Raw genomic sequence first — 13,842 nt, 5'->3', positions numbered from 1 at the left:
AGCACTTGGCCCATTACCTTGAATGTTATGATGTGCCAAGTGCTCATCCAGGTACTTTTGAAAGGATGTGATGCAACCCGCCTTCATTACCCTCCCAGGCAGTGCATTCCAGACTGTCACCACCCTCTGGGTAAAAATGTTTCTCGTCACATCTCCCCTAAACCTCCTGCCCCTCACCTTAAACTTATGCCCCTTGTGACTGACCCTTCAACTAAGGGGAACAGCTGCTATCCACCCTGTCCATGCCCCTCATAATCTTGTACACCTCGATCAGGTCCCCCCCTCAGTCTTCTCTGCTCCAACGAAAACAACCCAAGTCTACCCAACCTCTCTTCTTAACTTAAATGTTTCATCCCAGGCAACATCCTGGTGAATCTCCTCTGCACCCCCTCCAGTGCAATCACATCCTTCCTATAATGTGGCGACCAGAACTGCACACAGTACTCCAGCTGTGGCCTCACCAAAGTTCTATACAACTCCAACATGACCTCCCTACTTTTGTAATATATGCCTCGATTGATAAAGGCAAGTGTCCCATATTCCTTTTTCACCACCCCACTCACATGCTCCTCCGCCTTCAGAGATCTATGGACACACATACCAAGGTCCCTTTGTTCCTCAGAACTTCCTGGTGTCATGCCATTTATTGAATATTTCCTTGTCAAATTACTCCTTCCAAAGTGTATCACCTCATACTTTTCAGGGTTAAATTCCATCTACCACTTATCTGCCCATTTGACCATCTCGTCTTTATCTTCCTGTAGCCCAAGATACTCAACCTCACTGTTAACCATCCGGCCAATCTTTGTGTCATCCGCAAACTGACTAATCCTAACCCCCACAGTCATCTATGTCGTTTATATAAATGACAAATAATAGGGGACTGAGCACAGATCCCTGTGGTATTCCACTGGACACTGGCTTCCAGTCACTAAAGCATCCTTCTGTCATCATCCTCTGTCTCCTACAACTAAGCCAATTTTGAATCCACCTTATCAAATTACCCTGTATCCCATGTGATTTGCCTTCTTTAAAAGTCTCCCATGTGGGACCTTGTCAAAGGCTTTGCTGAAATCCATATAAACTACATCAACTGCACTACCCTCATCTACAAATGTGGTCACCTCCTCAAAAAATTCAGTCAAATTTGTTAGGCATGACCTCCCTCTGATTAAGCCGGCTGACTATCCCTGATCAAACCTTGCCTCTCCAAGTGGAGATAGATTCTCTCCTTCGGAATTTTCTCCAATAGTTTCCCTGCCACTGACGTGAGACTCACTGGCCTGTACTTCCCTGACTTATTTCTACAACCCTTCTTGAATAACGGAACCACATTAGCTGTTCTCCAGTCTACTGGCACCTCCCCCGTGGCATGAGAGGAATTAAAAATTTGGGTCAGAGCCCCTGCGATCTCCTCCGTTGCCTCCCCCAGCAGCCTGGGACACAAATCGTCCAGACCTGGAGATTTGTCCACTTTTAAGCCTGCAAATGTACTCTTCACCTCTTCTGCATCCTTGTTTTCCTTCATTCAGTGACGAGGTCACCATCGGGGGACTCGAGGAATCAACAGATGATGACCTGAGCTACGCAGATGATCTGAAGGATCAGAATTACAGCCCTTCATCAGACAGGTCTGTTCAGATCAGTGTGGCCAATGACTGGGGGAAGGGGTTAGGGGGGGGAGTGAGATTGAAAGCAGGCGTGGGGTGGATTGGGAGCAGGGAGAAGGTGGGGAGAGGCAGATTGGGGAATTGAGTAAGGGGACAAAGAGCAGGCAGAGGGGCAAATCGATCTCAATGCAAGATTCAGGGGCAGGAATAGATCATTAGACCTCGAGCCTCCTCTGCTGTTCAACATGATCATGGCTCATCGTCGGCTTCACATCAAGACTGGTGGAGTGTGTGTGTATGTGTTGGGGGTGGGAGGGGGCGCGATGGACATTAGTGTGTGTGTGTTGGGGGGGGCGGGAAGTGTATGTTTTTGTGTGTGGTGGACGGGAGTCTGTGTTTGTGTGTGTGGGGGATGGGAGTGTGTGTTTGCGTGTGTGGGGTGGATGGGAGTGTATGTTTGCGTGTGTAGGGGGGGATGGGAGTGTGTTTGCGTGTGTGGGGGGGATGGGAGTGCGTTTGCGTGTGTGGGGGGGATGGGAGTGCGTGTGCAGGGGGTAGTGCGTGTGCGGTTGCGGCGAAGAGTGTGTTGGTTTCTTGCGGAGGGGGTGTGTGTGTGATGGGGGTGAGGATGTGTGCGTGGTGGGTGGGAGTGTGTGGGGCGGGGTAGTGCTTTTGTGTGTGGGGCGGGTGGCGTGTGTGTGTTGGGGGGGGGGGGATTGCGTGTGTGTGGAGGGGGGAGTGCGTGTGGGTGTGTGGGGGGTACTGTGTGGGGGGCAGTGCGTGTGTTGGGGGATGTATGGGGGTTTGGTAGGGCAGTGCCTGTGTGTGGGGGGCAGAGTGCGTGCGTGCGGGGGCAGTGTGCGTGCGGAGTGCGTGCGGGGGCAGTGCGTGCGCGCGTGTGGAGGGAGTGCATGCGGGGGGAGCGTGTGTGTGTGGGGAATGCGTGTGCGTGTGCAGGGAGTGTGTGCGCGGGGGCAGTGCGTGTGTGTGTGGAGGGGAGTGCGCGCGCAGGGGGAGTGTGTGTGTGTGTGTGGGGAGTGCGTGCGCGTGTGTAGGGAGTGTGTGCGCGGGGGCAGTGCGCATGCGTGTGTGTGTGGGGGGAGTGCGCGCGCGGGGGGAGCGTGTGTGTGTGTCGGGAGTGCGTGTGGGGGGGGAGCGTGCGAACTGGGGGGCGGGTCAGAGCTCGCAGTGGGAGCGTGCGCGGGGGCAGTGCGCGTGCATGCGGGGGGAGTGCGTGAGCGTGTGTTTGCGGGGGGTGCACACGTGAGACTCTTGAGTGTGTGTGTTTGTGCCAGGTGTGATATATGTGAGGGGCTGGTAGTGTGTGCCTGGGGCGTGTGTTTCAGTTGGGGTTCGGAACGTGTCGGGCGGCACTGTGTGTGGGGGCAAGTTGGAGGGATATTAGGTGGGTGGAGTTTTTTTGTGTGCGTGAGAGTTTGTGTATGTTTGGGGGGAGAGTTTGTGTGTGTTGCGGGGGAGGGTTTGTGTGTGATGCAGGGGAGAGTTTTTTTGTGTCGGGAAGTGTGTGTACGTGTGTGTCTGCATGAGGGTTGCTGCATGGGGTGCGATAAATCGGATACATTCCTCTCATGGTTCTTGGGCTAGGTCATTGATATGGTTTGTAAATAATTGAGACCCAGGTCTAACCCTTGTGCCATTCCATTAGTCAGAAGCTTCCAAGTTGATAATACCTCATTTATCCCTAGCCTTCGCTTCCTGTCTGTTAATGCCTGTTAATATATCTCCCGCAACTCCACAAGACCTTATTTTGTTTATTACCTTCCGTGTGGCAACTTATCGAATGTCTTTTGGAAACCCCAGTGCACTACGTATTCTGCTCCTGCTTTATCTACCCACCTGGTTACATTCCTGAAGAACTCTGATAATTGATGAAACTATGATGATTACCTCTGATCACCATGTGATTTTCAAAGCGTATGGTTCTGACTTCCTCAACAAGAGTTTCCAGCTCATTTCTGGCAACTGATGTTGGGTGAACTGGCCTGTAGCTCTCTATTTTCTTTCTCCCCCCTTTCATGAATGGTGGTGTTACATTTGCTAACTTCCAATCTGCTGGGACCGTTCCTGAATTCAGGGCATTTTGGAAAATCATAACCATCCAGCATCTTGGCAGCCATCTCTTTCCTTACCCTGAGGGATGTAGGTAATCAGGTCCTGGGGATTTGTCGGATTTTAGTCCCTTAAGTTTCTCCATGACTTTATCTCTAAAATTAATTCTCTTAATTTGTCATTTTTTTTAACCCCTTATCTTTAGGTGGCAACTCTTGAATTGCTCCTTAGGAGAGCCAGCATGGACATGATGGGTCAAGTGGCCATTTTCAGTGCTGTCATGATTCTGTGATTCTAGGTTATCCCCTCTTTCGGGTATGCGGCTTATCAAGACAGACACACTGTTTGTTCAATGTCTCTGTCATTTTCTCGTTCCCCTTGATCATTCTATCTCTGCTTCTAAGCGACCAAAGTCGACTTAAGCTACTCTCATCCTATTTTTATTGTTGTGAAAACGCTTAACTGTTCTTACATTGCTGGCGAATTTACTGTGATGTTCTATTTTATTGCTTTTTATCAACTTTTTGTTGGCACTTGGCTGTTTTCTAAAACACTCCCTATCGTATTCTTTGCAAAATTATAAATAAGCCTCTTATTTTTATCAAATACTGTCCTAACTTCTTTAGTAAGCCTTTGAATAGATCTTTGTTCCTTTTAGTTTTTCAGTGGAATGTATTTATGTTGAACAGTTTGAATTGTTTCAATCAATGTTTCCCAGTACTTTTTACGGCCATATCGTTGAGTCTGTTACCCAATCAAAACACTGTCCTTGACGAACTTTTTGGAATTCAACTGTTTCATGATCACTCTTTACCAGCAGATTTTTACCATGAGATTCTTAGTTAACTCTGCCGGATTACACAGTACTAAACCAAAAAAACCTTTATCCCCAGTCACTTCCACAGTGTGTTGCTCCAGCAAGCTGTCACAGTATGTGAGGGAAATTGGGGAGTGTGTGGAGGGAGTAGGTGGGCTGTAGTCTTAGAAGGTGGGGGCAGAGTGAGGAGAAGGAGGGACGGTGGGGGCAAAGGGTGGGGAGGATGTGGGACGCGGGCGAGCCTGAGGGGTTACAGGGTGGGTTTGTGAGGTGGAGGAGCTAAAGTGGAGGGCTGTGTTTGTGTGAGGGGGCAGGGGTGTTATGGTGGAGGCTCAGAGGAGCAGGTGGCCAAGAGTGTGAGAAGGAGGGGTTGGAAGTGTGTATGGGGGAGGTTGTGATGGGAAGGGCTCTTGTGGGAGGGGATGCGTGCTGGGGGTGGGGAAGGACAGTGAAAATGGAGTGTATATCCAGGTAGAGGATTGTGGCTTGTGTGGGAGAAGGGGGTCTGTTGGGGAAGAGGCGGTTGTTGTGAGGAAGGTTTTGTGTTTTGAGGGAATATGTGGTGGGGGAGGGCTGTAGTGAGAGTGTGATGTGTGTGGGGAATGTTGGGAGGTGGAAGTGTTTTTAGAGAAGGCAGGAAATGTTCATGGGGATGGGGAGTTTGTATGGGGTGGGGGAAATTGTGGGAGGGTGTGTGCGCACAGGGCAAGGGCGAGTCTGTAGGTGGCTGGTGAGGTGGTTTCAGGATTGATATTGATACAGCATTAATGCTGATTCCCATGTTGAGCCTTGAGTCTGACTCCCGTTTGTTACAGCTCAGAGAGGACCAAGAGGAAGTTGCAGCCTCGGTTACGAGGCAGAGCGCCGAAGGAGACAAAGAAGAGTCAGAAAACCCCTCTGCGCACATCAAAACCAAGAAAGGCCAGGTGACTGGGACTTGGTCATGGACGGCGTGTACGGTTTCCTATCTCTTATCTGCAGCCCACAGTCGCTTCTGCAGAGCACTCCTCCCCTCCCACCCGACCACAATCCGCCCCACCCCACCCCGGCCCTCGCACTCGCTCCCCACCCCACCCCGGCCCTCGCACTCGCTCCCCGCCCCACCCCGGCCCTCGCACTCGCTCCCCGCCCCACCCCGGCCCTCGCACTCGCTCCCCGCCCCCACCCCGGCCCTCGCACTCGCTCCCGACCCCACCCCGGCCCCTCGCGCCCGCTCCCCACCCCGGCCCCTCGCGCCCGCTCCCCACCCCGGCCCCTCGCGCCCGCTCCCCACCCCGGCCCCTCGCGCCCGCTCCCCACCCCGGCCCCTTGCGCCCGCTCCCCACCCCGGCCCCTCGCGCCCGCTCCCCACCCCGGCCCCGCCCATCGCGCTCGCTTTCACTCTTGCTCCCTGCCCCTTGCTCTCGCTCCCTGCCCTTTCGGTCCCTGGCCCCCCCGCTCCTTCGTTCCCTGGCCCCCCGCTCCCTCTCCCCTCCCCGGTACCCGTGTTTCACACTCCGCCCCCTCGCCGCCCCTCGCCCCTTGCCCCGGTCTCTCCCGTTCTCTTCCCCCTCCCTGCCCATGTCTCTCCCTCCCTATAGCTGTTTCTCCTCTCTCTCTCACCCCACCCCCCGGCCTCTTCACCCCTCCCGCCCCCTACTTCCTCCCTCTCCACCTCCACCCTTTCCCACTCACTTTCCTGATGGCCCCCCCTGCACCGCTTTGTCCCCGGTCTCTCCACTCCCCCCAGTCTCTTTCTTTCCCACTTCCCGCTTTCTCTCTTGCTCACTCCGCTCCCCCAGTCCCTCCCTACTCCCCAAGGTTGGTCTCTATCTATCCCTGCCTCTCTCCCTCTCTCCCTCTCTCCCTGTCTCCCTGTCTCCCTGTCTCTCTGTCTCTCTGTCTCTCTGTCTCCCTCCCAGAGCTGATAATTTTCTCTTTTTCAGGCGAGCCCGCAGTGAGCAGAGTGAAGAACCACAGATTCCCATGAAGAAAATCAGGTCAGTTTCACACCCCTACTTCACATGCACTCCCCCCTCCCCCGCAACTCGCTCAGGGCTCTTCTCCCACCACCCACCCCACCCCACCCCACCCCACCTCACTCACGGCTCCCCCCCTCACCCCACCTCACCTCACTCAGGGCTCTTCTCCCCCCCACCCCTCCACCCCACCTCGCTCACAGCTCTCCCCGCTTCCCCAACTTCCTCCTCAGCCCCTGTCCCTTGGCCTCAGTCACTCTGCTAATGTGCCCCCATCACCCCCTTACCTCTTCTCTCTCACTGGCTACTTTGTCATTTTTATAATGTCATATATTTCTTCCTGCAGGAAGAAAGCTCCGAAGGAGATTCTTCGCTGCGAGTTTGAGGGATGTGGGAAGATTGTCTCCAATCGTCAGTACCTTAAGGTAGGTGGGACTCTCAAACTGGCAAAATGGTTTCAGCCACAACGCCCATTCCCTTAACACAGAAACTGACGTGTATGAACTGGGGGAAGCCATTCGACCCCTCAAACCTGTTACATAGTTCTGTCATACCATAGCTTATTTGTACCTTCACCTTATTTTCCCACCCTTGTTGCATTATGCTTAATTCTTGGCCGAACCAGTCTCAGTTTTGAAATATTCAATTAACTACAGAACATACTGCAAGCAGAATGTTCCACATTTCTCCTATTCCTTCTGTTTCCTGCCATCACCCGTGAACAGGCTGGCTCTCATTTTAAGGTGATGCCCTCTTGTTCTGGATTCCCACCAGGGAAAATCACTTGTCTGTGGTTACCTTATTGAATCTTGTCATTATTTCAAATGTTTCAATTAGATCATCTTTTATATTCATGGAATCTCAGAGTGGCCATTCAGCCCATCATGCCTGTGCTGGCTCTCTTGCCTGACTTCTATAATTGTTTCCTTCAGGAATTTATTCAATTGTCTTTTAAAACTGATTATTGAATCTGCTTCCACCGCTTTCCAAACAGCTCATTCCAGATAACGACAACTTAATATAGAAGCATAGAAAATAGAAGCAGGCGTAAGTCATTTGGCATTTTGAGGCTGCCTCACCATTCAGCATGATCATGGCTGGTCCTCAATCTCAACGCCTTACTTCTGCTCTCTCCCCATACCCCTTAACACCTTTAGAGCCTAGAAATCTATCTATTTCCTCAGTGACTTGGCCTCCGCAACTATCTGTGTTAGAGAATTCGACAGGTTCACCATCCTCTGAGTGAAGAAGTTTCTCCTCATCTCAGTCCTAAATGGCCTACCCCATATACTGAGATTGTGACCCCTTGTTATAAACCACCCCCCGGCCAGAGGAAACATCATTCCTGCATCCAGCCTGTCCAGCCCTGCCAGGGTTTTATACCTTTCAATGAGATCCCCTTTCTTGTGATGAAAACTGCACGCAATACTCCAGTTGTTGTCTCACCAAGGCCCTGTACAGCTGCAGGAAGACATCCTTGCTCCTGTCCTCTCGCAATGAAGGCCAACATGCCATTTGCTGCCTTAACTGCTTGCTGTTCCTGATGCTTGCTTTTAGTAATTGGGCTACAAGAACACCCAAGTCCACTTTTTACATCAAAATTTCCCAATCTATCACCATTTAAGTAATACTCTGCCGTTCTGTTTTTTCCACAGAAGTGGATAACTTCCCACTCAGCCATATTATACTGCATCTGCCATGTATTTGCCCACTCACTCAACTTGTCTAAATCGTCTTGAAGCCTCTTAATATCCTCCTCACCAGCCACAGTTTTGTGTTCTCACAAACTTGGAAACATTACATTTGGTTCCCTCATCCAAATCGTTGATACATATTGTGAATAGCTGAGGCCCAAGCACTGATCTGTGCGGTACCCCATTAGTCACCGCCTGCCATTTCGAAGAAGACCCATTTATTCCTACTGTCTGTTTCCTGTCTGCTAACCAATTCTCAATCCATGCTGATATATTACCCACAATCCCATGTGCTTTAACTTTGCACACTAACCTCTTATGTGAGATGTTATCAGAAGCTTTCTGAAAATCCAAATGTACCACATCAACTGGTTCTCCCTTATCTATTCTGCTAGTTACATCCTCAAAAAAAACTCCAGTAGGTTTGTCAAACATGATTTCCCTTTTGTAAATCCATGTTTACTTTGTCTAATCCCGTTGATATTTTCTAAGTGTCCTTCATAATAAACTCTAACATTTTCCCTACTACTAACTTGTCTATAATTCAAAACAAAAACAGAATTACCTGGAAAAACTCAGCAGGTCTGGCAGCATCGGTGGAGAAGAAAAGAGCTGACGTTTCGGGTCCACATGACCCTTCAACAGAACTGAAGTATAGTTAGGAGAGAGGTGAAATATAAGCTGGTTTAAGGTGGGGGGCGGGGGGAGAGAGAAGTTGAGGGTGGGGTGGTTGTGGGGACAAGCAAGCAGTGATAGGAGCAGATAATCAAAAGATGTCACAGACAAAAGGATCAAAGATGTGTTGAAGGTGGTGATATTATCTAAGAAAAGTGCTAATTAAGAATGGATGGCAGGATACTCAAGGTACAGCTCTAGTGGGGGTGGGGTGGAAAGACTAACAAGGTATTAGTTGTAGATAACAACTTTAGATCTTAAACTCCCCCTCCCCCCATCCCCACCCCATTTCTTCCCCCTCCCTTTTGTTTTTTTTTCAATAATTTATATAGATTCTTCTTTTCCCACCTATTTCCATTATTTTTAAATCTACAACTAATACCTTTGCTCTCCTAATTGCTTTCTTAAGCTTCATCCTGCACTGCCTCTGCTGATTTACTTCCCTTGTACCTGCTAAAAGCCTCTCTTCTCCTTCTCATCGTAACCTGAATATCTCTGGTCGTCCATGGTTCTCTGGGCTTGTTAACTTTCCTACTACCCTCGAGGGAACATGTTGAGCCTGTACCCTCCCCATTTCCTTTTTGAACACCCCTCTACTGTTCCTCTGTAGATTTCCCCACAAGTAACTGTTCCCAGTCTACCTTGGCCAGATCCTGCCTTATTTTACTAAAATCCACTCTCCCCCAATCCAAAACATTTTTTTGCAACTTGTCGATTTCTTTGTCCATAACAAACTTAAACTGTACCATGTTGCTATCACTAAAATGCTCGCCCACCACCACCTCAGCCACCTTCATTCCCCAGAATTAGTTCCAGCAGTCCAGCAATGCACCGTCTCTTGTTGGACCTTCTACATATTGACCTAAAAAGTTTTCCTGTACACATTTTGAGAAATCCACTCCATCTAAGCCCATAACACTATGTCTATCCCAATTAATGGTGGGAAAGTTGAAATCACCTAATATTGTTATTGTTTTTTACACACTTCCACAAATTGTGCACATATTTGCTCCTTAATTTCCTGCTGACTATCTGGGGGTCTATAATAAACACCTAATAATGTGGTTGCCCCTTTTTTATTCCTAAGCTTTACCCACAAAGCTTCATTCGATGCCCCCTCGAAGATGCCATCTCTCCTTACTGCAGTAACGGACTCCTTAACTAATAATGCAACGCCGCCTCCTCCTCTTTTACCCCCTCCCCTGTCTCGCCTGAAGATTCTATATCCCGGAATGTTGAGCTGCCAATCCTGCCCTTTCCTCAACCACATCTCAGTAATGGCTACTATATTACAATTCCACAGGTCAATCCTCACTCTTAACTCATCCATTTTACCTGTAATACTTCTGGCATTAAAGTAGAGGCCATCCAGCCTTGCCTTACTCCCTTGAAGCTTATTGCAGCTATAATCCCTCTGACTTGATTGCTTTACTGTATTATGATGTGCCCCTATTCTGCTAACATTCTGTGTCCCCTCCCCCTGCCGAATTAGTTTAAACTCCTCCCAACAGCACTAGCAAACACGCCCGCTGTGGTTCAGATGTAGTCCGTCCTGCTTGTACAGGTCCCACCTTCCGCAGAAACGGTCCCAGTGATCCAGGAATCTAAAACCCTCCCTCCTGCACCAGCTCTTAAGCCACGTATTCATCTGTCCTAGTCTCCTGTTTCTGAGCTCACTAGCACGTGGCATTGGGAGTAATCCAGAGATTACAACCCAAGAGGTCTTGCTTTTTAGTCTACTGCCTAACTCCCTGAATTCTTGATGCAAGACCTCATCCCTCTTTCTACCTTTGTCATTGGTACCAACATGTACCATGACCTCTGCCTTCTCACCCTCCCCCTTCAAGATGCCCTGCAGCCGTTCAGTGACATCCCGGATCTTGGCGCCAGGGAGGCAACATACCATCCTGGAGTCATGTTGACGGCCACAGTAGCGCCTATCTGTTCCCCTGACTATAGAGTCCCCGATTACTATTGCTGTTCCCCCCCTTCCTCCCGTCCTGTACAGACAGGCTGCTTATGGTGCCAGAAGCTTGGCTCTGTCCGCACTCCCTGGAGGATCCAGTGCCCTCATCAGCCTCCAAAACAGAATACTGATTTGCGAGCAGGACCCTACTGCTGTCTAGAACTACCTGCCTGTTTCTCTTGGACTGCCTGGTGGTCACCCATTCCCTTCCTTCCTCAAGTCCCTTCATCTGCGGTGTGACCACCTCTCTAAACGTGCTATCCGTGATGCTATCAGACTCGCGGATGCTCCACAGTGTCCCCAGCTGTCGTTCCAGCTCTGAAACCCGAGCTTCCAGGAGCTGCAGCTGGGCACACTTCCTGCACACATGCTGGTCCCGGGCACTGGAAATGTCCCCGGCTTCCCGTATGGAGCACGAGGAGCACACCACAGCTTTGAGCGCTCCTGCCATGACTTATCCCTTTAAATTAAACCTCTTAAGTCAATTACTCGATGGGCCTTCTTTCCTGATCCTCGTTACTGCAGAGTATACAAACTGTAAACCACAAAAAGACCTTAAACTATAAGTGATTAAAGTAGTAAATACCTTATCCACTACTTACCAGTGATTCCTTTCCCTTGTAGCCTCTCCTGCTGCAGCACGCTCTGAACGTTTAAGAAGTTGGATAGCAAGGAAAAAATGCAAAGAGCACCTCATCCCCTATGCACCGAATTCCCGCTTTGCACCAAATTCTGAATACCCACTCTGGCTGTGCCCCACTCACGATGTGCTTGCTATAGCGTGCTTCCAGATAGTCCCTTTCTTAAATAGAGCTGACTTGACTCACCACTAGTTAAGCTTCAAATAGTAATTAACCCCTATTCAGGTCCTAATCAGGATTCAGGTGATTGATAGCTAACTGTCGCTGAGTCAGCTACCTTACCAACCTTTTAACTAGACTACTGAACTTACAAAAATTAAAGAGAAATTAAAGTACCCATTTACATCTATTTGTGCTGTTAATTCGTCTACCTTATTGCGAATGCTCCATGCATTCAGACACACTACCTTTAGACTTGCCTTTGTATACATTTTTTTGCACTATGGCCCTATTTGCTGCTAGCTTCTGTTTCCTCTGCCTTCCACTTTTGCTTTTTACTTTTCTGTCTTTCATTTCTATCTTTGTTTCCCTCTCTTGCGTCTCCCCACTCGGGTCCCCATTCTCCTCCCACTCTAGTTTAAACCATCCCTCACAGTACTAGCGAATATCCCTGCGAGGATATTGGTCCCAGTCCTGCTGGGGTACAAAGCTTGTACAGGTCCCATCTTCCCCAGAATCAGTCCCAATACCTCGGGAATCTACATCCCTCCCTCCGACACCATCTCTCCAGCCACACATGCAACTGGTCTATTCTCGTATTCCTGATCTCATTAGCACGTGGCACTGGGATTAAGCCTGAGATTACTACCTTTGAGGTCCTGCTTTTTAATTTATTTCCTGGTTCCCAATATTCTGCTTGCAGGACCTCATCCCTCTTTTTAACTATGTTGTTGGCACTGAGATGGACCACGATCTCTGGCTGTTCAGCCTCCCCTTTCAGAATGTCCTGCAGCCACTCAGTGACACCCTTGACCCTGGCACCAGGGAGACAACATACCATCCTGGTGCCACGTGCACATCCACAGAAATGCCTAATTCTGTTCCTCTTACGATAGAGTCCCTATCACTGTTACTCTCCTACTTTTTTTTCTCCCCCGCCTTGTGCAGCTGAGCCACTCATGGTGCCATGCTCTTGCTGCATTCCCTTGAGAAACCATCTCCCCTAGCAGTATCCAAAACGGAAAATCTGTTGGAAAGGGAGATGGACCCAGGGGACTCCTGCACTTACTGCCCAGTGCCTTCATTCTGTCTGGTGATCACTCTTTACCTGCAGTGTGACCACCTCACTGCACATGCTATCCACTGAAGGCCTCAGTCCTGTGGATGCTCCACAGTGACTCCAGCTGCTGCTCCAGATCCAAAACGTGGGTTTCAAGTAGCTGCAGCTGTAGACACTTCCTGCACACGTGGTCACCATGGACACTGGAAATGTCCCTGACTTGCCACGTTATTTAAAAAAGATCATTCCTCAAGCTGCTCCTGATTCTCCTGCCAGTCTTCTGTGCCCTCTGGTTCCTTCTGTCACTAGAAACCTTTTCTTGTTCTTTACCTTATCAAAACCGTTCCTGATTTTGAGCACCTCTGTCAAATCTTGTCTTAATCTTTTCTGCTCCGTAATAAGTTACATTTTTTATTGTATTTAAAAAGAACAAAGGATCGCTTGAATGGTTGTAAAACAGAATTAGACATCGTACTTTTGATGGTCGGCAGCTTAGTGAGATGAGGGTCAAAGATGGTGGCCTGAGTGGTAAGCAGGCTGCTCTGGCTCTCTTTTCCGCTGGATTAGAGTATGGGAATGTAAGCTCAGAGGAGAGATAGAAGATAAGTGGGAGAAAGATGTGAGTTCAGGCTAGTGGGGATCATTAGAAGAAGTTTGGCCAGGTAGGCTTGTGGAAGAGGCAGAGGCAGCTGGGGGCAGGGTCTCCATCTTCGTAATGAAGAAGTCCATGAGTTCCTTAGAAATGTTGCTGGAGACGAGGATGGCAGCCTAGGGGAAATGGTGTTTTAAGAAGATCATTTGCAGTGGAGAAACAAAGCCAGATGCTAACCTTTGCATTCGATGATGATCCTGGAATAGTGACAGATTTAGCAGATGAGAGCAGGAACCGATCGTGTTTCAAGGTCTCAAGCCAGAACTGACATTCAATGGCTAAACCAGATGCCTGCCATGTCCTTTCAAGTCTGCGCCCCTTGGACATTGAGAGTGGGGATGAAGGCCATGTTAGTGTGGGACAGAGTCATGACTTTATTGGGGACTTGGATGTCAAAGGTGGAGATAATGGTGCAGTTAGACTACCAGAAGCTGAAGAAATGTTTGCGACCCACACGCCCACCAACACACTCCCAACGACTGATCCCCAAGCGGTCTGCCCCACCCCACCCCCTGTGGCCTGCCCCCAACTGCAGCCCAA

At 49.6% G+C, this 13,842-nt stretch overlaps 1 protein-coding gene across 1 annotated transcript in view; it reads left to right on the top strand.

The window, feature by feature from the left end:
• LOC144672001 (uncharacterized) overlaps positions 1-13,842 on the top strand; it is a 50,673-nt gene that overhangs the window by 28,221 nt on the left and 8,610 nt on the right. Inside the window, exons 6-11 of the mRNA XM_078533936.1 lie at positions 1,533-1,631; positions 5,313-5,423; positions 6,423-6,476; positions 6,802-6,880; positions 11,415-11,423; positions 13,142-13,178. Of these exons, the coding sequence (XP_078390062.1) occupies positions 1,533-1,631; positions 5,313-5,423; positions 6,423-6,476; positions 6,802-6,880; positions 11,415-11,423; positions 13,142-13,178 (389 nt within the window). The remainder of the gene's footprint in view (positions 1-1,532; positions 1,632-5,312; positions 5,424-6,422; positions 6,477-6,801; positions 6,881-11,414; positions 11,424-13,141; positions 13,179-13,842) is intronic.

The sequence above is a fragment of the Cetorhinus maximus genome, chromosome 35, assembly GCF_964194155.1.
Source record: "Cetorhinus maximus chromosome 35, sCetMax3.hap1.1, whole genome shotgun sequence".
Classification (NCBI taxonomy): Eukaryota; Metazoa; Chordata; class Chondrichthyes; order Lamniformes; family Cetorhinidae; genus Cetorhinus; species Cetorhinus maximus.
This window is presented reverse-complemented; position numbering and strand designations above follow the sequence as displayed.